Source organism: Anabrus simplex, chromosome 1, assembly GCF_040414725.1.
Source record: "Anabrus simplex isolate iqAnaSimp1 chromosome 1, ASM4041472v1, whole genome shotgun sequence".
Classification (NCBI taxonomy): Eukaryota; Metazoa; Arthropoda; class Insecta; order Orthoptera; family Tettigoniidae; genus Anabrus; species Anabrus simplex.
Genome location: NC_090265.1, coordinates 223,875,991 through 223,903,772, shown reverse-complemented (window position 1 = coordinate 223,903,772; position 27,782 = coordinate 223,875,991). Strand labels below are relative to the sequence as shown.

Below are 27,782 nucleotides of genomic sequence, written 5' to 3'. Positions count from 1 at the left end.
CAGCCAGAGGACATGGTGTAGCCTCTTCTCTGTTGTTCCCTGTATAGTGTCCCTGTGCGCCTTTTGGAAGGTGCAACGAGAACGTTCAGCCTCTAACCAGGCCTTGAAGTTTCTAGTATTCAATTACGAGGATATAAAAAGGAGCCTAGCAGCGAACAGTCAGTCAGTGCTGGAGTTCCGTAGTTGGACAGGGGTAGCAGCGGTGTCCCAACGGTGCCCGAGTATCTGAGTGGAGTGTGGTGTGTGTACTGCCTTAGAGTACTAACTGGAGTACTGTATGTGTACCGATGTAGTGAATAATTGGAGTTTGACGGCAATAGTGCTGGTTGTCATCTGTGTTCTGCCGGTGTCAGAGCAACGTCACATATGGAGCGGAGTACTGTGTATACTACCTTGGAGTGCTGAGGTGAGTATTGTGTGCATGCGGGACCATGACCTGTAAGTAGACCCCGTGGACTCAGTGGGCAGAACAGTTGATGGGAGTAGTTGAAGCACTGTTGTTGTTGTTGTTGTTGTTGTATGGAGTACTGTGCTGCTGGTTAACACTCTAGAGTTGCTGCCGTTATGTGACCAGAGGTGAGTAGTTCACTGTGATCGGATGTGCGAGTGGTGGACTTTCTCCAGAGTTGAACCAATGAACAGTCATCGTGTGTTATGGGGGGAGGGCAGCAGCCCTCTGTTCAAACCTTTGCATGTAGCTGATGTATATGAAGAAAGCGGAGTGTGCAATCAAAAGTGAAAGGTAGCCTGTCAATAAGGATTATAGCCCTGTACCATGTAAATCCTGTTCAGCTGGAGTCCTTCTGTGAGAGACTTCTAAACAGATAGCATAGTCTGGCTATTCATGATATGAGTAGAATTGTGTGTGTATTCATTTAGGCCATCCTACAATTAAATTAGAGCGATAAAAACTGTGTTCTTTCACAACAATATATTCTTCTTTATGGTACAAGGGATTCTTGTAGCATGTTCTCTAATATAATTTCTTTATTTACAGAAAATCTGTGTTCAAGTGAAGCATTTAAATGGAACAATATCAGTTTCATTTTCAGAAATGAAGCCAACTTTTCTGTTTTCAAATTTACTGGGAAAAACACTGCAAAGCCAGAGGTGATCTAACCTCTCTCTCTCTCTCTTTTTTTTTTTTTTTTTTTTTTTTTTTTTTTAGACAAAGTATTCACTACACTTTGAAGCTATCATTCTAATACATGGAAGTTAACTCTCTCTGTATATGATCAGCTTCATTACTTGCTATACATTTGTTTTCAACAAAGGCACTTAACCTTTTCACTCCTAGGTATCTGTCCTGCTTATGCATGTCCTGTCAGTAGCAGCGATTGGGAATTAAAAGTGCGAGGGCAAACAAATACACATTCAAAAAAAAGTACGTAATGATTGTACATTAAAAAAACGTTTAGTATTTGACTACACACTAAGAAACACTAAAGAGACTGCCGGACTGACAAATGCGTGTGGCAAGCGGGTGAATCATACCTCAGTGTCCATGGCCTTGGTAAAAAATATACCCCTGCTACCCTTCCTCACAGCACATGCAAAGTCTCCACTACCTTCTGTGGCGCTATGGAAATTGGTTAGCCGCGACAAGCGACATTTTGTGCGTATTTCCGCTAATAATTTTGTTAATAATTAAATTAAATAAAGGAAAGAATTAGCTGATAAGACAATGGGGCTTGTACAAATTGTTTTTCTAAATAATTCATATAATTCCTAGTTTCAGCCAGCTGAAATGGTATAAAAATGTAATGTTTTCTCCACAAAGTGGGGTGACGTAGTTTTACTACAAAAGGGTACACGCCCAAGACACATGTGGAATATAGCACAGGTCGAAGAATTACGCGAAGGACATGGCAGGAGAACTAGAATGGTCATTCTTCGCACCTCGGACGGAAACCATGTGACACGGCCTGTCCAGCTGGTCATCCCACTCAAGATAGACCAGGGTGGGGAGGATGTTGGAGATTCATAAAAAAGGACTCGTACACACTCTAACGGTGAATATGTGTATTAGAATCTATAATCTATTTGTACATAGTTTAGTATTAAAGTATGAGCTCCTACTATCTAGCAGAGCTACTGGGAACTGCCATGTTGCTTGTAGCTTTGCTTTTGTTTTGTACTGGGTTGTGGTAAGTAAGAATAAAGATGGCAGCCGTGATGCAGTGAAGTGATTCGGTGTTTTATTTACTAGTGATATCCCAAACATCTCTGATGACACCCCCACAGTGGCTGCCCCCAGTAACTGAATGAGGAGGCCTTGCTGGAGGCCACATAAGAGGACAGCAGCCAAAAGTGTGATCAGCTTGTCACACACTTCTAAGTGTCTGAAGAAACAGTCACACTTTATCGCTAGGTCATTGCTTACAAGTTGAGGAAGTGGGTATCATGCATACCATCAGATACCAACAAGGAAAAGCAAGCAACAGCCTGTTTATCGCTTTCACGACATCGTAACACACCCATATTTGACTGAGTGTTCACCAGTGGGTCCTGTATGACACACTCAAGCATGCCAGACAGTGGCTGTCACCATGGGACTTGGAGCCACACACTGCCCGACCATCTCTGTACCAATGCAAGATCCCGCTCTGTATTTGGTGGTGAACTAGTCGCCAAGTGGTGCACTACGAGCCCCTACGACCGGACTAAACCCTCACCGCGGACCTGTACACACAGTCAGCATTAGTTAGGTGCAAGGGTGTACTGCTCCTGTACTGCAACTCTCAGCCACTGTGGCGCAGGTCACCATGAGATCATACACCGGCTTGGCTGGGAGACCCTGTGTCATCCACCCTATTTCCCAGATCTAGTGCCAACAGATCTTTTCCATTCCTTGGATTACCACCTTTGTGGGACATCATTCCCCAATGAGACACTTGTGGATATCTTTGCATCCCAAGACCGATGATTTTATCACTAGGTCATTGCACAGCTGGTGACATGTTGGAAACAGGTGGTGGATGCCGATGGGGATTACTTTGAGGACTGAAGGTATGTAATATTTGCTGTGTACCGTCTTGTGTCTGACGTTTGAAAACAGAGAGAACATTTTTTAAATATTATTATTATCTTGTGGTCTCTACCTTCTTGCTTCTATTTGAAATGTCTTTGTCAAAGTTTCCATCTGTTGTAGAGATCATTCCAAGATATTTGTAAGAGCCGGAATCACCTTGCTCTCCCTCACTTATTTCCATTCCGTTCTGTCCAGTTCTGCAATCCATTCAGTTTTCACCTGTTGAATTTCTCCTCAGAAACTACTTTCATGACAAAGTCATCTCATGAACTTGTGTTTGGATTGTCCTCAAGTTTCACTTCTCTATTTTGGTCCTTCTTAATCATTTGCATATTTTCAGCATTTCATTCTTAGACAGAATTAAAAGTAATGAACTGAAGCTATCTACTTGCTCGACTCCTTTGGCATTTCAAATCCTACTGACAGTTTTCCATCCAACAAGAGTGATGAGTTTGGAGGGTATATTTTTCTTCTTTTAATGTATTCCATATCTCAAGTGAAAAGTAGCTCTTAGATCAACAAATGCTAGAAACACATCTCTTCCCCTCTATAACATTATTTTCACAGATTATCACAAGCAAACAGATGCAATGCTGAATTTACCTCCTGGTTTAAATGCAGCTTCTAATTCCTTCTTTGTCACTTTCATCAGTATCTTCTCCAAATTTTCTTTCAAACTGCTGGCTCTTTCTCCCTCGTCCAGAACAATGCTACAACATAAGTCAACCTTTGCAAGAAGCTAAACACAGAGCTACTACTGACAACAAGGAGAGTATTATTAAAGCAACTATTAACAAGCCATCCTGGTAAGAGTAACTATAGTATACCTGTTTTTTGCAACATAGATAGTGTAATTGAAAAAACTTGCCAAATATTGTCAAAGGTACAAATGTTGTAAATGAACACCCAATGCAGCAGAACATCGTTAATCTGAAGTAATTGGGGGGCTAAGCTGAACAAATAACAAAAGTCTGGATTAACTAAAATAACCTTGTAAAACAGTAAAAAACTCCATTTACAGTAACCACACACATTTATTAAGGTACATTTAAAACATACAGTCCTAAACATAAAATGCTATGGTGTCTTTAAAATCTCAAAAGTCAGGTTGAACTCACTGGAAAGATTATTCCTAATTGCTTTGCCAGTCTTACCACAATAGCTCGAATTTCATTTGCTCTAACTGCCAATCCACTCCAAAGTAGTTCTATAAACCACTTGTGGAAAACATTTGTATACAGCATCATCTTGGGTTGGTTCCGTAGGGCTTCTCGCTACACATTTTTCTTTTCTTTTTCTAAACTGTACCCTTTTAGCACAAGTGGAACAGTTCACCGTATTTCTTCCTAATGTCGGAGATAAGTTTGTTTTGTTATTTTGTACTCTGCATAAATATTAGCAATGAATTCACTCTTTTCAAGTTTTTATATTATGGTTAATTTTCTGTAGCGAAGCAGAAACTCACTCCAGTGTGTATCCGTAACAATGAGCAAATATTCTTACCTGTATGGAGCAATGAAAGAAATGTGATTATTGATTTCCTGTCACTTTTAAAACCTTCCATTCAGCTTGCTCACAAGTTGTTGTTTTTTTTTTTTTTTCCCGCCTGGATGAAGCAAAGCCTGGCTTGTATTAACAAGGTTTTACTGAGTAAAATGAAAATAGTAGATATAATGGTGAAACTAAACTACAGGTACGTACTTTGAGTAAGTGGCCGGTTTGTCCTTCAAACTTGTTTCCAACGGAGGGTCCTGTGATGTACCAGGTTGCGGATCAGGACTGCTCTCACTTGAGCTTGCATCATCCCTGCAACAATTAACAAACTATAAGCTATTTTACATTAGCTGAGTTAAGAAATGGGGGAAAACCACACACACACACAATAAAATGTATAAGAGGGATAAATAATGGATATTCCTTCTACATACATAGCTAGACTGACATTTCTTACAGATTTTTTATTTTTTTATTTACAATTTGCGTTACGTTGCACCGACACAGATAGGTCTTATGCAATTAAAAACTATTTAAAATAGTATGTGTTCGGTCCACCTTGTCAATACACTTTTTATAATTGAAAATTATTTATTCATACATGTTTCAGGAACATGGTACATTCCCTTCATCAACTAAGTCCAATCAAAGAATAAAAACAATATAACACTATCTCTTGTTTAGTCCAAAATTTAAAGAAGTATTATATCATAATTCACAATATCAATGAATAAACAAACATTAGTGAAATATTATGAAAATTATCATTATAAAATTTTAATATTTAGATGATGTTGAATGAGAATACCTATGTAAATTTAAGAACTTCAAGTTTTTATCTTTTTCTTCTTTTTTTCTTTCCTTCCTTAAATGATTAAACACTAGTTTATACAACGAATTCTCATCTGTACTTCTTTCATTTAAACTTGATTCAAAGCATTTCTTTTTTTAACAAGATAAATTTCTAACCTTTCTAAAACATACATGAATTTTCCCCTGAACACATCTATGTCTAAGAGGAATTATAACAGAGAGATAAATATAATCCACCGAATTGCTTGTAACAATGGATACTCCAGAAAATTATTAACAGAATGATAAATAAAGCAAAAAATGAACGAAGAACATCCTTAGTTAAAGATGAAAATGAAAAAAAGAGATTTGCAGTTCTAACTTTCTGAAATTTTGCATACAGAACTGATAATTCTAATAAGATAATTTTCAGTTCAGATAAAATTGAGAACGAATGTATGTTTAATAAGTCAGGAAAAATTGACATGCCAAACGTGTAGGCAGTGATACATAGGACAATCTGGAAGAAGTTTGGCTATAAGGTACAAAGTATATGTTAATGCAGTCAAACATAAAAGATACTCGGCAATGGGAGAGCATATGGTCGAAAAGAATCATAAATTTACAGATATTCCTAATGACATGGAATTACCGAGCTCGATAGCTACAGTCGCTTAAGTGAGTCCAGTATCCAGTAATCGGGCGAGAGTGGGTTCGAACCCCACTGTCGGCAGCCCTGAAGATGGTTTTCCGTTGTTTCCCATTTTCACACCAGGCAAATGCTGGGGCTGTACCTTAATTAAGGCCACGGCCAATTCCTTCCCATTCCTAGGCCTTTCCAATCCCATCGTCGCCATAAGACATACCTGTGTCGGTGCGACGTAAAGCAAATAACGGGGGGAAAAAAAAGGACATGGAATTAATACATTCGGCCAAAAAGGGAAAATTCATGAATGTTTCATAAAGTTTAGAAATTTATCTTGCTCAAAAAATTACCTTTAATCAAGTTGAAATGAAAGAAGTACGGTACAGATGGCCGTACAGGCCATGAAGGCCCTTGGAGGGGTGGAAGGTAAAGGCTCGGCACTTCATGGGGTGGAGTGGTTAGTTCTACGCCCGGTCGCCTTTGCCCCAGGAATTAACCTGGTACTCAATTTTGGTGTAGGCTGAGTGAACATCAGGGCCATACGCACCTCCGGAAGTGGAAATCTCGTTTCTTAAATTTTACGACTTCCTGACGGGGATTCGAACCCACGTCCTTCCGGGCGAACCGAGCACGCCTTTACCGCCTAGAACCCGTTGTATAAACTACCGTTTAATCATATAGGAAGGAAAGGAAAAACAAAGATAAAACTTGAATATCTTAAGTTTATTTAGGTATTATCATTCAACGTTAAATATTAAACATGTCTGTAATGATAATTTTCATAATATTTCACTAATGTTTGTTTATTCAGTGATATGGTGAATACTATTCTTTAAATTTTGGGCTAAAAAATAGTATTACTGGTATATTATTGTTATTCTTTGATTGGACTGCACTGATGAAGGGAATGTACCATGTTCCTAAAACATATATGAATAAGTAATTTTCAATTATAAAAAGTGTATTGACAAGGTGAACCAAACACATACTATTTTAAATAGTTTCTAATAGCTTGAGACAAGTCAATACATGATCAAATCAAATATATTATGGTTAAGTTCAACAACAGACAGTTTAACAACAGAATTGGACACGTCATTCATAATTACAGTAGTACAATCATCTCAGAAATTAGCCCTACCAGGTTATACGGGATGTAGGCTACATTTGATTATGATCTCCCTTATTTTGAATTTATATTTAAACTCAATGTTTCTTACATACGAATAAGTTAATGGAATATTAGTTTAAGCACCTATCCCTCTTCTACAATTTACAATACTGATATCAATACGACCCCGTTGCATAACATCTCAGAGCAATCAGCAATTGCTGCATTGGAAACAGGGGAGAATTTCGTACTGTACGGTATTCTAACCTCTCTTCTATCTCTTTCCTCGCGACAAGTTTAAGTAACCTATACAGCTCCAAAAACTGCATTTCTGTTAGTTCAAGTCAGCATTTTGATCCCCTTGTGGGTGGGGGCGGTAGAATAACATCCACGGTGTCCCCTGCCTGTCGTAAGAGGCGACTAAAAGGGGCCCCATGGGCTCTGAACTTTGGAGCGTGGATTGGCGACCAAGCTGAGTTCTGGGATTGCTTCCACTTACTTGTGTCAGGCTCCTCACTTTCATTTATCCTCTTGTTCTTTTCCGACCCCGACGGTATTACGTATGGAGGCCTAGGGAGTCTTTCATTTTCACGCCCTTCGTGGCCCTTGTCTTCCTTTGGCCGATACCTTCATTTTTCGAAGTGTCGGACCCCTTCCATTTTTTCTCTCCGATTAGTGTTATATAGAGGATGGCTGACCAGTTGTACTTCCTCTTAAAACAATAACAACCACCACCACCACCACCACCACCACCACCACCACCACTACCACCACCACTCTCAGCATTTTGAAGGTAATCTAAATAGAGAACCTAAGCACCAAACACAAAAATTTCTTCCAGCCATTTTTATTTTAGCACGACGTTAAACAGCTTAACGTGACGAGAGTGCTACGTTAAATTAACAGACAGTTTAACGGCGCGTTAGCGTTAACGAAGGTTGATGAAACAGCCATTCTGTTAACTTTACCGTTAAAACAGTTTAACGTGACGTTAAGTCGTTAACGGAGTTTGATGAAACCGGTAATACGGTGACCTCATCAGAAAAGAGCGAACACTTCCATTGTTCCTGATGCCATACGGTATGAGTTGCTGTCCACTTCATATGATCTGCCCTATGGTGTGGTTTAAGATGAGCTTTTGGCACAGACCTCTATCTGTCACGTAGCCAATTTCCTACTGTCTGATCTGACATATTCACTCTGGTGCCCCTCCTAGGATCCTGGCAGAACAAGGAGACAGTAGCAGTGGGCCTATGATGTGCTGAAAGCAACAAATACCGATCCTCCCTGCGAGTTGTTTTGCGTGAACTTCCCACCTGTTGGCCATCAACTGCTAGTGTCCCCCTGAACTGTTTGCAAACTCAGTCGTAGATATGCCGTCTATACACCACCAAACTTGCAAGTGATTACGTTAGGTCGAAGGGATCTCGGGTTCGATTCCCGGCCAGGTCAGGGAGTTTAACCTACATTGGTTATACTCCTCTGGTTTGGAGACTGGGCGTTCGTGCTGTCTTTAACATTCATCTTAAGGTAGAACTTCATTCTCACATATGCGCAGATCGTCTACACGACGTCAACTGGAAAGACCTGCACCCTGCCTCTCTAGAGGCCATACACCATTATGATATTACCTGACCGTCACAATGAATTCCGCCTGTTGGACAAATGTTGAACCTGATCTGGGATTAGCGCTACTGTGTGTCTCACACACTGGCCTACAATGCATACTGTAAACATGTTTGAGGTACCGTGACATACACTGTGTGAAATTGTAATATTCAAAGCTGTTTTGAGCACTGTATCTCATTAATACATAACAATCACTCATCATAGATCTACATTTATGGCTGCTGTCCAGATGGCAGATTCCCTATTTATTTACCTATACTTTTCTTAACTGATTTCAAAAACTTAGAAATTTAGCAAACATTTTCCTTAACAAATCATTCCAATCATTAATTCCTCTTTTTTTTTTTTAAATATATGAATATTTGCCCCAATTTGTCTTCTTGAATTCCAACTTTAAGTCATAGTATGATCTTTCCTACCTTTAAAAGCTTCATTCAAGTTAATTTGCCTACAAATGTAATTTCATTTTCATTTTTTCTCCACTGACAGCTTGGAACATACCGCTTAGTTGAGCAGCTCGTCGTATTACTCCAAAGTCTTCCCAGCCAAAAGTTTGCTAACATTTTTGTGACACTAATCTTTTGTCAGAAATCACACAGAACAAATTGGGCTGGATTTCCTTTGACCCTTTTCGAGTTCATGTGTCAAGTTGGTCACATACACTAGAACCATACTGTAGGCCTTACTAGAGACTTATACGTCCTCTCCTTCACATCCTTGGTATAACTCTCAAATACTTCGTAACCATATAAAGAGGTCTGCAAACCTTTATTAACAACCTTGTTGATGTGATTGCCAATTAATATCTTATGTTAACACCTAAGCGTCATGACCTAAGTGTTTCCAGTGATCTCCGCGAGTTACTTTCACCCCTTGAAGACAGTAATTAAAACCGAGAGGGCTCGGTGAAATTTACAACCTGACTTTTCATCCCGTTTACCACCATACCATTCTCTGTTGTCCATCTCACAACACTGTCGCTCACAATCCTGTAACTTATTTACTACAACCAACGATGCTGAAGAGTCTGCTTAGCCTACTTGAAGTCATGTGATGTTGAATGTTACTGAATTATTAGATGCATTTCCGATATACATGGGAAAACAGTGGCGTAGGTACTACAACAACCATTCTTGCTACTGAGAAAACTGACTAAATAAACTCAGAAATATTGCTATATTAGCAGTTGTACCCATTCTTCATATGGAAAGTTATCCTCAAGTTCTAGCTTTTAAGTTTATTCAGTAAGCAAATATAGATTATAATGTTACACGTCTCCTACAAGGGCTGTTATCAGGCTAGCAAAAGCCACACAAAATTATTAATTAAACAATGTTTTCTTCATTTTTGTTGTTAACTGAACTCATTTCCTTTAGAAATATATTTTCAATCGCATAACTGCAAAACTTAACAAAATTACAAACCCAGAACAGAATATTAAAATGAAGCTCCAAAAAAGTGGACCTTCCCATTTTTCTCAAAAATCTATGGGAAAATATTTTATGATCACATCATTTCTCTGCTGTGTCAATGTTTCATAAAGAACCTAGAATCAATAAAAGGAACAAAATTACTGGAAAACTTGAAACTTAAATGTTTCATTTTGATGTCCAAAATCCTAGCTGGTTAGATTGCATGATTTTTCTTGTCGCAGGATATGCTACCATTTTTTTTCTCTTGTAAATAACTATAGACTACATTCAGCAAGATCCCACTAGGAGAAATGATGGTCGAAGGAAAGTTTGGCGGCGGCTTTCTCACAGACGTACAATACCAGTTGAGGGTTAACTTGGAGCTGCAGGTGTTTGCTCTCAGACGAGCAATCACTCGGATTAAGTGGTATACATAGTCCTGCAGCACCACCAGTTAATACTGCCGCCCCATCACAAAGTTTCCAGCTACACATCTGTAGCCTAGTACACTCCGGTACAGGCGGAAATCTATTGATAGTCAACAAGTCTATTCTCTTCCTTATTCTTATTGTCTTATTTTCCAAGCTAACAGAAACTGTACCATATAGCTATAAAAGTTAGCTAAGTGCAATCTTCTTCTGGAAATGCCATATCCTCAATGGATGTCAGTGGTCAATCTGGTCAAGGCCTCCCTATTACCAGCTGCTCTAAATAAGCCAGCTGATGATGAATTGGACCACTGACGAAGAATCTGTCAGTAGACTATTACTAGCGATATATGTACTTGAAGAGCAAATGAAGCTACCTTACAGAAACATGACACTATTTTTTTTTTTACTTCACATATCACAGTGCAGTTTTATCAACCTCAAGAATTACTGATAGCCACACTGCTGAAAATATAGCTTCAGCCTCGAATGGAATCCTATGCCAGTGGGATATTAAAACAAAAGTAGTATCTGTTGTTACAGACAACGTGCTAAACAGGATCAAAGTATGCCAATGTGATTGATTCTCTGAGATTTAGGTATTCATTGACGCTAGTGATGACATTTCGGCAAAGTTATTCTATTTTCTTGGAACTGATATCACAGATTCTAAGGGCATGCCGTAGTGGATTTCTATCGCAAAATAATCCAAAATTAATATCGAGGGGGGGGGGGGCATTTTACAAAGAAAAGTGACAAATTTTTGGAGCATATATCTGCTCCTGTTTAACACAAAAGACTCAATGTTGCTTCAGATTGCTTTGCAATATGTTCTTAGTGTTGTACAACAGAATAGTTTTCGTAGCATTCACAAGGCCAAATTTATTGATGTTTTTCTATAAATTAAATTATTTTCATAGAGAAAAGTACATTAATTGCGGGGATGGACCCTTAATTTCAATATAATTGTATTATTTTGCTATACAACATAGCTGCATTGTTTATCTTCATTTTAGTTTTTACATGAAGCTAATATCTTTATTCTAAGCGAATATTTCATTGGCCCAAGTAATGGCAAATAATGGAAAGAAAAAAAAAGAAAAGGGAGAAAAAGTCACTTACAGAAAGTGGAGGTACACATTTAGAGTAAAGTAGCTTACTTCTATGCTCCTAAAACTAAACTACCACATGTCAAACATCTGTAGCTAAAATGAAATCATAGTCTGTAGACATTCTAAATCAAACAGAATATTCCCAGAACAAAAATTAGCATCACTACATACGCCATTATGTAATTACCAATGTGAATCACTTTCTGACACATGATTATTCACACAATCACTAGGAGTAACACTTATTTACAATTTCCGTAGGGGTCTTCGTGTGTTGATTCCCTTGAAACACACCTGATTTCCTCCTTTTTTGCATACCGTACGAGACTTGGAACCCATCTTTCAAAACACAACATGAAGACCACATGTACAGAATAACAATCTATCACTCACATGGGCACATGGCACTAAAGACAGCCATTCTTCCTTTATTCAAAGAATAAGGAAGAAAACAAAGATTCGTGGGTATGTAATTGCATGTTCGCGAGTTCTGTTTGAAGCAAGCGAATGACGAGGTTAAGCGACTTCAGTCGGAACTTATTAACGAAGATGAAGGGATTAGTGTTACAGGAAGACAATGACAAATTATTAGATAGGCTTAAGAACTTAGAAAGGGAACTAGATGAGCATAATCAGTGGAAGGAAGTTTCTAATAGGTACAGTATAAGCAAGCACGGCAGAATCGAACAGAAGTTATGTCGCCGCGTGATAATATAATTTTAACGACAAATAGATTGTGTGTTAGGTATAGCAGGGATGATAATTTTAGTGACAGTGACGTAGTTTCCAACAGACCCAGTGAAAATAGTTTAATGAAAAATAAACAAGCAGGGCCTTCGGTGCATTACAGTATATAGTGACAGTCACGGCAGAGGACTTGCCACAAAAATTAAGCGGGAACGTAGTGTCAGGACAATTCAAGGTAGTGTATATCCTGGGGCTACTACTTCTGTGATAGCGGCAAGTGTTCGCGAAAAATGTGAAACTGACGAAACATGACTGTGTTCTAATGTTGTTTATAGAAAAAATAATAAATTCGCGTGGCTATTTCTAGCCGGGTGAAGCCCTTGTAAGGCAGACCCTCCGACGAGGGTGGGCGGCACCTGCCATGTGTAGGTAACTGCGTGTTATTGTGGTGGAGGATATAGTGTTAAGTGTGGTGTGTGAGTTGCAGGGATGTTGGAGACAGCACAAACACCCAGCCCCCGAGCCACTAGAATTAACCAATGAAGGTTAAAATCACCGAGCCGGCCGGGAATCGAACCCGGGACCCTCTAAACCGAAGGCCAGTACGCTGACCATTCAACCAGCGAGTCGGACGTTTATAGAAATGAAGCGTATGGGACCCTCACGATGATTACAGTACTTGGTTCAAGAACTGAAAAAGAAAAAAACAAGAAAAAGAAAAGCAGCTCGATTTGTTCTGGGTGATTTCCGACAAAAGAGTAGCGTTATAAAAATGCTGCGAAGTTTGGGCTGGGAAGACACGGGAGAAAGACGAGCTGCTCGACTAAGTGGTATGTTCCGAGCTGTCAGCGGAGAGATGGCGTGGAATGATACTAGTAGACGAATAAGTTTGAGTGGTGTCTTTAAAAGTAGGGAAGATGACAATGTGAAGATAAAGTTGGAATTCAAGAGGACGAATTGGGGCAAATATTCGTTTCTAGGAAGGGGAGTTAGGGATTGGAATAACTTACCAAGGGAGATGTTCAATAAATTTCCAATTTCTCTGCAATCATTTAAGAAAAGGCTAAGAAAACAACAGAGAGGGACTCTGCCACCTGGGTGACTGCCCTAAATGCAGATCAGCAGTGATTGATTGATTGGTTGAACAGTGCCATGAAATTCAGGAAACAAACCAGGAAAGTAAGGAATTTCAAGTTGCCCAATTGCAACAGTCAAATTTTAGGGAGGAAGGGGGTCTGAGATTGCTCTTGGTAAAATGTCGAAGTGTAGTAAATAAGCAATGACAATTCAGTACATTGATGGAATCTTATGAGATTGATGTGGTGACAGGAGTGAAATCATGGTTGAGAGAAAGGGTGGGTAACAGAGAAGTATTTTCAGATGGGTATACCGTCTATCACAGAGACCAAGGTGAGAAGATGGGAGGGGGAGTGGTGTATGTGTGATAATATGAAGGAGGTGGAAGTTATAGGAACATTAAAACCTAGAAGAGAGGAAAGATGCATGGAAATATTTGAGAAACTAATAGATTATACTCATGAAAACAACAATAATAATAATAATAATAATAATAATAATAATAATAATAATAATAATACAGTAATGATTGGGGAGATCTCAACTTGGCAGAAGTTGAATGGAATAGAGCTGCAAGTGAAGCTCATTGACAGAAACTAGCAAGTTAATTTGGGAAGGAGGATTTACACAAGTAGTAAAAGCACCAACTTGACTCAGTAACTTACTAGATGTATTCTTGGAAACCATCGGAAATTGTTGCTAAAACTGAGGTAATTGAAGGAACAGGTGACCATAAGGCTGTAATAATGGATGTAGAACTGGTTCCAAAAGGGCTTAATAAGAGGGTCACACAAGACAAGAAATTGTACAGAAAAACTAAAGTTGATGAGTTTGAGACTTACTTTAAATCATAATTCAGTTGTTGGATAAGTGAAGGGAGTAATGTAGATACACTTTGGGCAAACGTTAAAGGAATCATCTGGTAAGGAGAGAAGAGATTTGTACCTGTTAAGAAGGGTAACATGACCTCAGACCCTGTTTATTATACAAGGGAAATAAGGAAATTAAAAAGAAAATGTAGAATAATAAACAGGAAATTCAAAGAGGGTAGGGAGAATAGTGAAAATAGAAAACAGCTAATAAGCCAGTATGGATATAGAAAGAAATGTTCTTGTAAGGCACAACTGGTGGGATTTCAGCAGGATAAATTGCATCAGTTGGAATCAAGAGGCCAGTTGGATTGCATAGCCATAGGGCTTTCCAAACCATCTGACAAAGTAGAACATGGAATATTATTAAAGAAACTGGAGGGAATAGAATTGGACACATGAGCTACTTGTAGGGTAAGAACATTTCTAAATTCAAGGGTTCAGAAAGTGAAAGTAGGAAGTAATGTATCACAGGAAGATAAATTTTGAAAGGGAATTCCACAGGGTAGTAAAATCGGTCCATTATTTTTCTTAATAAATGCAACAATTTAGGGAACAATATAACATCAAAAATAAGATTGTATGCAGATGACATAATTGTTCAGAGGGAAATAAATAAGAGAGGATTGTACAGAATTACAAAGGCACCTTGACAGTATCCAACAATGAGCTGAAGAGAATAATATGAAGATTAATGGAGGCGAATCAACTGTCATTACGTTTACAAACAAGAGCATAAAAACAGAACTTAAATATACTTTAGAACGGGTAAATGTCCCAAAAGATGGCAAATGAAAATACTTAGGTGTGAGATTTGAAAGTAATCTGCCTTGGAAGGCTCATGTTGGCGACACTGTTGGGAAAGCATACAGATCGTTACGTCATAATGAGGCTACTTAAAGGGCGCAACATAGAATTAAAAGAGAAAATTTACTTAAGTATTGTTTGTCTATTATTGGAATATGCAAACAGTGTTTGGGATCCTTACCAGGATACCTAATAAAAGAAATAGATGGTGTGCAGAGGAAAGCAGCAAAATTTGTAACAGAGGATTTCAGGAGAAAAAAGTAGTGTATCAGAAATGCTGGAGAAACTTGGGTGGGGAGAAAACTTAAGAGTTCTAGGATTATATAGAGCCTGTACAGGAGATTAAGCATAGGGGAAAATCGACGAGAGGCTTCAGTTGAAAATTATATATCAGCAGGGCTGACCACAAGTATAAAATTAGTCCAGATTTTAGCACAAGCAATTGGGGTAAATTTTCATTCATTGGGAAGGGCGTGAAGAAGTGGAATAGTTTACCAGGGGAAGTGTTTTATCCTTTTCCAAAATCTGTTCAGATATTCAAGAAAAGAATAAACAACAACAGAGAAAAATTAAATGTTAGAGGGCATTCTACCTGTGCAGGTTACTGTATATAAATCATTTTTGTGAATAAATGAATTCCATCCCCTTAACTATGGAGACTGAACAGCCGAAGTAGGGGACTGCCTGTACGGGTGAAGTACAATGGGGACTTTGAGGACCCAAGGACCGCTACAGTAACTGTGAAAGCCCTTCAGTAACTCTGAAAAGCAGTGGCAAAAAAGGGCTCTGGTTAAGACATAGCAGGTTGTTATGTATGTTCGGTACCAAAATGGATTTATAAGAAAGTAATATAAATTAAAATCTTATAGCAGTTGTATTATTTGAACTGATTCTACATACTGTATATGAGTTGATTATGTATGTATGTATGTATGTATGTATGTATGTATGTATGTATGTATGTATGTATGTATGTATGTATGTAATTAGGCTACAGAAGAAATGAATAGAAATTTGGTAAATAAAAGCTGTCAAGGTGACAACTGATGAAAAGCGTACAAACCGATCATTTAAATGAATATAAATGAGCTAAAGAACAAGAGAACATGTATAAATGATACATTTCTAGAAACTAGAGAAAACATTCTTTTGTATGGATCGATCACTTTCTTTTTTGGAAAATTTTCTTGGAAATGGCCGTATGGAGGGGTCGATGAAAACCTCACATCCTCCATATTTTGCACATACTCTCAGTTAGTAAAAACTTATGTTTCCAAAACATTTTAAGACATTGTCACCTACGTAAGACAGAGTAATCTTGCAACTGATAATCTAAGGAAACAGCAACATGATATGAATAAAGCTGGGAATAGTGCTTTACTTTATGATGAAAAGATTTATGGAAATACATGATCCTCTAATAATTGCTCTTTCAAAGAACACAAATGCGAAGGCACCTCATGCTCTAACAGCTAATCACGTTTTAAGTTTGAAAGAAGTTACAGAACTTCTTGACCCTTTTGAGGTGACAACCACAAAACTTTCAAGGGACTACAAAACTGTCTCCACAGTGATACCGATTGCTTTTGAGATTTACAACAAACTGATTTCAGTGAACACTGAAACAGCAAAGGGGGTGTTAGAGACACTAATTGCATGAGAAAAACTAATTGTTTCGAGAGAGAGAGAGAGAGAGAGAGAGAGAGAGGAGAGAGAGAGAGAGAGAGAGAGGAGAGAGAGAGACATATGCAGACTTGCTACTCTTCCAGACTTCGGAATCCAGCCTCTAGAATACAACATTGCTCCGAGTCAGAGTTGAATAAAACCAAGGCAAAGGGTACCCAGAAAGAAAGAAAATGAAAGCAGATGGAAGAGTCCAATTCATTTCATAGAAGATAGATTGAGAGTAAAAAGGAGGAGTAGAGTAGTGGATACCATTATCTTGCTGCGGCAAAACTTGGAATGTCCAAATACAAGCAGTGATCCTTTTATATACCGGAAGGTAATTATAGGCTTTACCTTCATAATTTAATATCTTTAAATATTAGTTTTTATAGTTTCATCCAGATATGATCCTGCCATTCTTGTTCGTTTTTCATTTGCATTAAATAGTGAGGAGTTTGTTCCACTTCAAAGGTACGCCTAAAAGTATCTCTATGCACCTGCTATTTCTGTATCGGCAGAGAGACTATTTAGCAAGGCTGAACTGATTATTTCTGATAGGTGCAGCATAAAATCATGTAAATGTTATTTCTCAACAAGAGTAAGTGGCTTATATAAAATTAAGTTTTAATATGAAGATAAAGTAGGAATTCAAGAGAGCACATTGAGGAAAATATTTGTTTATAGGAAGAGGAGTTAGGGATTGGAATAATTTGCCACGGAAGATTCGATAAATTTCCAACTTCTTTGAAATGATTTAAGAAAAGACTACGTAAACTACTGAAAGGGAATCTGCCACTTGGGCAACTACCCTAAATGGAGATCTGTGGTGATTGATTTAATTATGATTCTGAATTGATTTTCAGATATAACATGGCATGTAATAGTATGTTTTGCTTTCTACTGATTTGTTTGTGGATTGCAACGAGCTAGAATAACATAGAGAGGCGGAAGCGCTGCCTGGGTGAAGCTAATAGAACGAAAGTCCGCCATGTTTCTTGTTGTCACACAAGCAAGGGGGCATGGCCTTTAAATTACGAAAAGTGTAGAAAATACGCATTTTAGAATCACTGGGCATTAAAGCGAATACCGCCACTTCATCATATTGCGGCACGAGGCCAACATCACGATCAGTTGATTGTAGGGTGGTTCGAAATCATCGCACAGTGACATACGAATAGGCCTCGAAATCGGAACAAGAGCGTTACCCTGCTTGGCTGTTGTGGTTAAGCGTAAATTAGAATAAAAACGATGGACATAAATATGTATGACAGGAAGCCTTAAAATCATAGGGACCTACAATAGGTTACAACCTCATTCTGTTCATATTTTTAAAATTATTGCATCCTCATGAGTACTGTGTTCCTTTATTAATCTGTTTACCCTCCCGGGTTGGTTTTTCCCACGGACTCAGCGACGGATCCCACATCTACCACCTCAAGGACAGTGTTCTAGAGCGTGAGACATTGGGTCGGGGGATACAAATGTGAGTGAGGGCTGCACCTGCTATGCTGAACAGGGGCCTTGTGGGGGGGGGGGGAGAAGGAAGCGGCCGTGGCCTTAAGTTAGGTGCCATCCCGCCATTTGTCTGGATGAGAAGTGGGAAACCACGGAAAATCACTTCGAGGATGGCTGAGGTGGGAGTCGAACCCACTTCTACTCAGTTGACCTCCCCAGGCTGATAGAATCCCGTTCCAGCCCTCGTGCCCCTTTTCAAATTTCGTGACGGAGCCGGGAATCGAACCCGGGCTTCCAGGGGTGGCAGCTGCTCATGCTAACCAGTACACCACAGAGGCGGCCCATGAATACTTTACCATAATATTCGTTTAGTGTAATTATTTATTATAATATAGAGGGGGGATCATGTTTCTCCCATTACCATATCATACTGGGATTACTAGCTGAAAGGTAAGCTTGAAAGTTGTCCATTATGAAGTGTGGCATAGTTTTAAAAACCAAGGCAACAGACATCTACAATAAAGGCTGTATACATTTCAAAAATAGCAGTAAAATACTGTATTTACCATACTTAGTGTACGTTTGAACGAAATAAGTGTTTTTTTTTTTTTGTGGGTACGTTTTCTTGGTTGTGGGCGCTCCATTTCCTTTATTTGTACATGTGAATGAAAATTAAACAGGGCTGGAAATGTACAGAGCATAAACAACTGAATTGAGTGGGATACCATTTATCTCTTTTCGCCCTCACAACGCATTGTTCCGTTAATTCCTTGTTCTTTAAACGAAATCTGAAACAAAATTCGACAAATAATAACCGTGGCTATCCGTACTTTCGCTAAGTAAACAATAAAATGGATTTAATTACAAACAGAAATTAAAAAAAGGAATCTCGGCTATAATTCAGTAATACTTAAAGTACGATATATCCTTGGTTTTATTACTCCGATTAGAACAACCATACGCTGAGCTTACGGCTGGCATTCTTGAAAGCGAGAATCTATGTTTTCACTTCTTAAAACTTAGGGAATTAAATTGGCATGCACGATCTCCCTGTCACCTCAACATATGCTCTCGCGCCAATTCGCTTTGTTTGACAACCGTTAACATGGCTGCCTCTTACCAACTTGCTTCAAGCAGGGAGCGCTGATGACAGGCTTACAGCCCCTCTATGTTATTCTAGCTCGTTGGTGGATTGTGTTCAATAAAAATAATGTTCTATTTTCTTGCATGTTATGATTTGTTTCACTTTTTTTATAACTACTGATTATTATCTATAGTAAAAGCTCACAATATCCGATAGCGATTACAAGTAATAGTTTTCCGCCTTTACACTTTTCGGTTCACAGGCCCTTGGTTCGATTCCTAGCCGGGCATTTTAATGTCTCGTTAATTCCTCTAGCTTGAGGTCTGGGTGTTGGTTATCGTTTTAAAACACATTTCTTTTATTTACACACAACACATCACACTATCAACGATAGTGACACGCAATAACAAATACATCACTCCGGACAGAGCTGGCGTCAAGGACATCTACCCAAAAACTGGGCTTAATTCATGTTAGTCCCGATCCCAGATAAATGAAACGAAGTGCTAAGGAGAAGAATTATTTCTATTACAAACAGTTGTTGATTTAAATAATTTACGCACAGAATAGTGCAAAAATTAAATAAATTGTAATATTTATAGTGCAAACCCCATTTTGCTGATAAATAACATGAAATTTAATTTTTAGAATGAACATTATTTGTAAGTGGTCACGCAAAAAGGGGCTTGGAATAACAGAGGGACTATTATTTTCCCGTCAGGCCCCTTTCCGCGTGACCACTTACATTTTAGAAATGAAGTAGCGTTTGTAGTTGCAGAGCTATAAAAGTACAAATTTTATTCAATTAAATCTAGTGAAAAGTGTGCTTGCCCCCTTTAGTTTATTCTGCATCTACAAGCGAAAGTTGCTCCCTAGCCCACTTACACCCGTTTTTGAAGCATCTCTGTCCCCTATTTCTGGCGTGAAGAATCTCTCTTTGAAATGGCTTCAAACAATCTCCGCTTCTACCCGTTCAAAATATCTTGGTTCATTTATTTAGCAGTAGGATCACGTGAAATTTGCGCGAGAATAACCTACCGGTACTCGAAGAATGTTAAAAAAGAGGTGGTCAAAGAAAGTCGAACAAGGGGAGAAGGCTAAATGTCTATGAGAAAGCATTATGTAGCGTTTGAGGTAATGCTGAAATCAATAGCGTTATCGACTGAACTTAAACGCGTGCGCAATTAACAGACTTCAAAACTGGTTATTTCAAAGCTAATGCATATATTTAAAATAAAGCTGCGGTGTGTGGCTGCATGCTGTACGTAATCCTCTAAAATCGCGTTGTTTCCTGCAAAGAATAATATAGTGGAACCTCCGTTAAAAAAGTAAAAATTCGGACCCAACCACATCGCATTGTTACTTCAGTGTTACTGTTAAACTGAGGAAATATGAAATTCGATGCAGAATACTGTTTGACCTACAGGTTAATCAGGTTAATTCGAGGTATTATGTTAAGAGATTAAAATAAAAAATAACAATATGTAACTTACTTACGTACTGTATCAATTATTTAGTTTAAGTTTTCTTCCTCTCCCTTACCTCTCCCCAATTACTTGGGGTCGGCACTACGTATGAATTAAACGGCCGGATGCCGTTTTTGACGCATTTTCTGATGTTGAGGGATGTATTCACTATTACGGGCTTATGTGGTGGGTGGTAGTGTAATGTGTTAAATGTAACTGAAGATGTGAACTAAGGCGAACAGAAACACCCAACCACCGAGTAAGAGTAATTAACCAGACAATGCTAAACTCCCCGGCGCAACCGGGAATCGAACGCGGGACCCTCTGAACCGAAGGTCACTACGCTGAGCATTCAGCGAGGGAACCAGACTCGTTTATCTAGATTAACTAAATAAAAATGCAATACATTACACAGTCTTTATTTGATTTTCGCGCCAGGAATCAGCATCGTCAGTGGAAGCAGACTTCTCTTCCCCAGCCACCACTCTGAAGGCAACGCCATGTCTGTCCTTGAAGCGTTGTAGCCAGCCATTGCTAGCTTTAAAGTTTGGATCACCAAGTACTTTAGCAAAATGAAGGGCTTTTTGGCAGATCATAGAACCACGTACAGGAACACTTTGAGCCCTCTTCTCGTTAAACCATTTTATTGTAGCACTATCCACATCATCTGAAACGGCAGTCTTTAATCGCTTTCGCGCAGGGTCGAATTTTCCACTCATAACGCTTTCCTCGATTTCTTTTCTTTTTTTCAGAAATGTCGCCAATGTAGATTGCGAAAATCCGTATTTTTTAGCAACTGCTGTTTGTTTCATTCCATCATCCAAATCTTTAAACGCCGCTAATTTCGTTACCAAACTTATTGACTTACGATGCACAGAGGCCATACCAACGTTACATCCACACATTAGAAGATAACTGGGAAGACTGGCTATTTACAGAGGCTGTGCGTGTACTTCACGCTTCCATCGATTCCTAGAATTGCCATTCTCGGGTTTAGCCATACCTGCCACCATCCGCTGGGACCAGCTTATCGATTTCCGGGAAACATTTAAGGTCAAGTTACAGTATATCGTTACAACAGGGTGTTTCTGAAATATCTTCATCGCTGTGATGAAATACAATTAACATTATTAAGATAGGAAACTTTCCGCGACCGTGCACAAATATCGCTTAATGCAGGTTTATCGTTATATCTACATTCGTTATATGGAGGTTCGACTGTATTAAGATATACGTTACATCAATGGCGGCTCACGTAACATAAAATACGAGAATTGCCAATAGCCATGACAAAATATGATGTAACGGTTCAAATCCCGTTACAAACATTCCTCTGTATTATTATTATTATTATTATTATTATTATTACTGAAGAAGATTTCACTAAACATAATACTTTTTTTATTTTTACAAAACACTCAAAGAGGAAACAACAAAGTATCAACCACCCAGTCTCGGTTTTAAAGACGAAAATGGAAAAATCGGACTAAACAACAAGGAAAATTGTGGAATTTTGGCACATTATTTTGAAAAACTACTGAACTGCGAAGAACCTAAAGAAAGATTAGAATTCAGTCAACCACAAACCCACCAGATGAGAAAGAAATGTATGACATAATCCGAAGTCTGAAAAGCAATAAGGCTGCAAGGGAAGATTTGATTGTTGCAGAATTGTGGAAAGAAGTAAGCAGTCAAGCAAGACAGGAACTGACAAACATAATACAAGAAATCTGGCGAACGGCGAAAATCCCTGATTGGAAGAAAACACTGATACACCCATTATATAAGAAAGGTGACAAAACAGATGTGAACAATTACAGAAGAATCTCCCTAGTAGCCGATATATATAAAATGCTGTCAAATGCTCTTCATAACAGAATTGAACAAATAATAGACGAATTGGAGAATGCCAAGGTTGGTGCATCATGTGCAGAACAGATTCTAAACCTGAAAATTATAATACGAGACAGGGTTACACAGTTTTTGTAGACTTCAAACAAGCGTACGATTCAGTAGACAGAATTTCGCTACTGAACATTTTAGAGGAATTTGGAGTTGACACACAATCAATCAAAATAATTAACCAAACTCTGACTGAAACAAAGTTCAGAGTGAAATTTATGGGAGAGATCTCAGATGAATTTGAAATTAAAACCGGTGTCAGGCAGGGAGATGATGATGATGATGATTGTTGTTTAAAGGGGCCTAACACCTAGGTCATCGGCCAGTAATGGTTCGAAATGAGACGAAATGAAACGTCCAAAATACTCCACTGACCATAATTCAAATCGCGAGGACGAAGAATGAATGGATGGATATGAATTTAAAACAATCAGTGGAACCGACCCACAGTGCCTCACATTCACAGAAGCTGGCGTAAAACAATAGTATTACTGACCAAGGGACTGCTTCTATAGTACAATACTGAATCGATGATGCTTGTAGTCGAAAGGGGTCCAAACTACAAGACATCGGTCCCTCATAATGGTGCTTATAGCTAGGAAAGTAGAACCATGGTATTTGTCATGTTGCGATACTAATCAAAAGTAGCGTAGACTCGCGGTATTCCACACATAATGGCACTACTCACAGGTAAAAAAATTCGCACATGTAATACAGACCTATGGTGTTTCACACATTGCGGCGCCATTTACAGGCAACGCAAACCTATGGTGTTCCTCACATCAGTGTATTAACCACTGGGACTCGCGCTATCCCGTGGTGTTCCTCATATAGTGGGTACTAATCATAGGCAAGCCAGAACCATGGTGCCGCTCATATAATGCTACTAATCACAGGTACTGTAAAAGCCGGCAACGCACTCTGCTGCTACTAATCACAAACCTATTTGGTACCTAACATAGTGGTACTACGCGCAAGTAAAAGCGACCCATGGTGTTCCCCGCGTGGTGGTACTAATCACAAGTAGTTTCATGGTTCTAATACAATCATCCCTTGGTGGCACCTTTTAGTCGCCTCTTACGACAGGCAGCGGATACCGTGGGTGTATTCTTTGTCTGTGTCCCCCACCCACAGGGGGTTGTGTGTTTGGTCCGCGAGAGGTATTTTATTTCCAAGTACGCCGGCAAGCCGGTTAGGACCACCCTATCCGCCACTTGGGACGCACCACGTGGAAGTATCACCTCTCCCCCTGCTACGCCAGCGTAGTAGGTTCGTGGGGCACAGAGATGGGCTTTCCCCGATTCTTTTCAACATCGTCCTGGAAAAGGTAATAAGAGTATGGGAAGAAAGTCTTAAAGAAAGGGGACTCCACCATGTGTTAAGATTAGGTTCAAAGCACAAACTATTTGGCTTTTGCTGATGACATAGCAATCCTCTCTGGAAGTATAGAGACTGCCGTAAAGCAGATCAACCTTCCGAAACAAATAGCAGGAAAAGTTGGACTTCAGATATCTTTTGAGAAGACTAAATGAATGTCAAATATTAGGGATTCACCCACAGCGCTAAAAATAGATTACGGGAAAATCAACAAGGTTAATAAATTTAAATACCTAGGTGAAATAATTCAGGTTAATGGACTCGATAAGGAAGCAAACAGATCAAGAGCAAGAAAACTGGAACTAGCATACCAACTCACTAAAGATGCCTACGATAAGAAGACTCTCTCAAGGAAAACTAAAATCAAACACTCCAACAAAGTAATCAAACCAGAGTGTCTGTATGCCACAGAATGCATGTTCTCTATAAAAACGGGTAAAATAGAAGGGAGAGAGGAAAAATGAAAGAAAAAAAAGGGGGAAATTTGGGGACCATCGAAAGCGAAGGAAGGAGAATTTAGACATGCGAGTAATAAAGATTTACACAAGGATGAAGAACATGAAAGGCTGTTAGACACTGTCAGAAAGAGGAGACACATTTTTGGTCACATAATGAGGATGGATAAAAGTAGATTGACAAAACGAGTGTTTAACCATGTTTACAAGAGCAACAATGGCAACCAGTGGATCCAAGGAGTAAAAAAAGATATGGCAGGGACTGGAACAACAGGCGATATAATACAAGACAGAACAACTTTCAGAAAAGTGATACAAAATTTCAAGGGTTTCCAGGAGAAGAAAAAGAGGAAAGGTAATAACATCTGGACACAAGAGAGGAGGAAACAACAAAGTGAAAGAATGAAGAATTATTGGAAGTCAAGAAAAGAAGGATTAAGATGAATGCACAGGGTTACTTTCCGTGGTCCTTAGATGGCCAAAATCGAAGAAAGATTATTATTCTTATTATTATTACTATATAAATATATATATATTTCGTATGGCATGAGGATACATTGTTACAATTTGGCTATTTACAAATATGTACAATTACACGAAAAACAGTTTCATCTATACACACAGAACAAGTACGTAATAAACAAACAATATTTATACATTTGAGCTCATCAATATCTGTATTGCTGCTAAAGCTGAATGTCCAGTTTTGTTAGCCAACTCACAGCTTCATCACTGGCCTCGTGGATATCCTTTATTGTCCCACTGAATCTTCGGAGTGGGCACTCTGTGACGATATGTTGAACGGTCTGAGGCACGTCAGAGCAGTCGCAATAAGGGTCGCTGGTAATCTTCCACTTGTGTTTCCAGTTTCCAGAAGTTGCATCTGCCATCCGATTAAGTGATGACCAGATTTTTCTGGGTTAGTTGAAACCAGGAGGTTGCATAACTGGATCCGAAATTAGACCTAATCTGTCAGTGTTTAAAGCTGCCCACCCATCGCGCCAGGCAGTGTTAGTATGAAATTCATCTTGGGCTAGCCTCTTTCCTAGTAACCAAGAAGGGTTCCTAGATTTCAGCCTGAGATCTTCACGTAGGCAGTCTTGATGTATTGGTAGAAGAGGATTGTCACAGCATTTAACCCATTCTTTCTTCAGTACCATTTGTCTTCGGAGATGAGGAGGTGGAATATTTGAAAGAACTGGTAACCAATCCAAAGGTGTGGACTGGATGGTTCCTGATATAGTCCTCATTGTATCGTTTAACTGAGTGTCTATCTTCTTTGTATTATTACCGATATTATTGTAACTATTATTATTATTATTATTATTATTTGATTCAATTCTATAATCTGATTTCGCTATGTATTAATTAAATTATCGCTTGCTTCATTGTATATATATGTGTGTGTATGTTAGCATTAAGAAAATGTAGAGTGAGATTTGCTGCCTAATATAAGATATGGATTTATTTTCGAAATAACTTGATGTCATGGACTGTTTTAACTAGTGTCTATATAAGGAGGAGTATCCTATAGCGATGAGTCAGATGGATGGTGAGCAGTGAAATAGTCAGTCATAGAGAGTGAGGCCACAGCTGGTCAGTGAATCAGTGGGAGGTAGGGCCTTAACACAGTCAGTGATATGGATAAGTAGGCGTCAGTGACAAAATGGATTAAATGTTCGGAGTGTGTTTCATGTGTGTTTCGTGTGCGTGTTTCGTGTATCTGTTCGGTCGAGTTCTTGCGTCAGTTCAGTGACAGCCGAATATTGAGTCGTCGTAATGCAGACTAACAGTTATCAGTGAATTACTTGTAAAGATGATTGTGAAGTGTGGTTATCTTTCAAGCCGTACTATATCTCGTTGGTGAAACTAAAAGGATACTTCACCAAATTAGGTTTGAGATACCTACACCTGATACCAATTCAAATGAATACATCATAATAACACTCAAGGTGTTCAAAGTACTGTTGAGTGAAACAGTGAGGGATACATTTCTTGTACAACTTTTAAATGTCTGGTCAAGAGGATTTCAAATTTAATGCCTAGAGTTTTTTTAGTTGTAATTTCAGAGTTTTATAATTATTGTCATTCAAATTATCGCAGCAAGTCTCACCATTTAAAATTCAAAATTTTAAAGAATACATTTTGTTTAGTATCAAATACAAATACAAGATTCTCATTCTATTATCGTTACATTTATTTGTAGCTGGCGCCCATCAACAATTGTATATGTAAGTAATCAGGTAAAGTACAAGGAGAGACCATATAGTCCGACGATCGAGCATTTCATTTCATGCATATTTTTATTCTGTTTCATTCTATTAGTGAGCAATCACAATGAATAGTTATTTTTAACGCACCTTATTTCTTTAAGATTAGGTCATTCTCCTGCCTTTCAGAGCAACAGATCTATCAATGATGTCCTCTAAGAAATCATACTAAGTGTGAGTGATTCCTGCAACGCATCGTGAACAGCTTGGTATATTCTGCGGCGGAGTACTGCGCACCAGTATGGTTGAACAGCGCCCATACTAACAAAGTTGATGTCCAACTAAATAGTACTATGCGCATTATTACAGGAACAATCAGTTCTACTCCCACCATCTGACTGCCTATCCTAAGTAACATACCACCCCCTAACCTGCGAAGGAAAGTAGCTCTGATCAGAGAATACAACAAGAACCTAGGAAACCCTGGACTACCGGTACACTCTGATATCTCAGACCTCAAAATCAAACGACTTCGTTCGAGACATCCACCTCTTGCAGCCGAGATCGTTCACATCGGGTTCAACATCACCGATTCCTGGAGGGAAGAATGGATGCAAAATGCTCCAGCTACATGCCTGAAAATGCCATACATCGATAAGACAGTTCCAGGGTTTAATCAACCTCACAAGGTATGGCCAATGCTCAACCGACTCAGGACGGGACACGGAAGATGTGGGGATTCACTTTTTAAATGCCGAATGCTCTCCTCACCGCTATGCGACTGTGGTGCACCGCGACAAATTATTAAACACATCAGGGAGGAATGCAGCATCAGAACATATGGAGGGCCATATGAAGACTTCTTGATGGCAACCCCAAAATGTATCGAGTACATACAAGGTCTAGATATTTGTTTGTAGTTTTGTTCATTGTTATTGTTGTTCATTTGTAATAATGTATTTGTATGTCATACGCTAAATAATAATAATAATCGTTAACTGAATTTAAGTGTCTTTCTATTGTTTTCAACTGCAATACACACTTCAAATACTCGATCGAGTCGCCATGTTTGT

At 38.8% G+C, this 27,782-nt stretch overlaps 1 protein-coding gene across 6 annotated transcripts in view; it reads right to left on the bottom strand.

Annotated features, from left to right (window-relative positions):
* LOC136885915 (uncharacterized) overlaps window positions 1–27,782 on the bottom strand; it is a 446,154-nt gene that overhangs the window by 69,094 nt on the left and 349,278 nt on the right. For all 6 annotated transcript variants that reach the window (XM_067158634.2, XM_067158618.2, XM_067158642.2 and 3 more), the window contains one exon: window positions 4,733–4,837. In XM_067158634.2, the coding sequence (XP_067014735.2) occupies window positions 4,733–4,837 (105 nt within the window). The remainder of the gene's footprint in view (window positions 1–4,732; window positions 4,838–27,782) is intronic.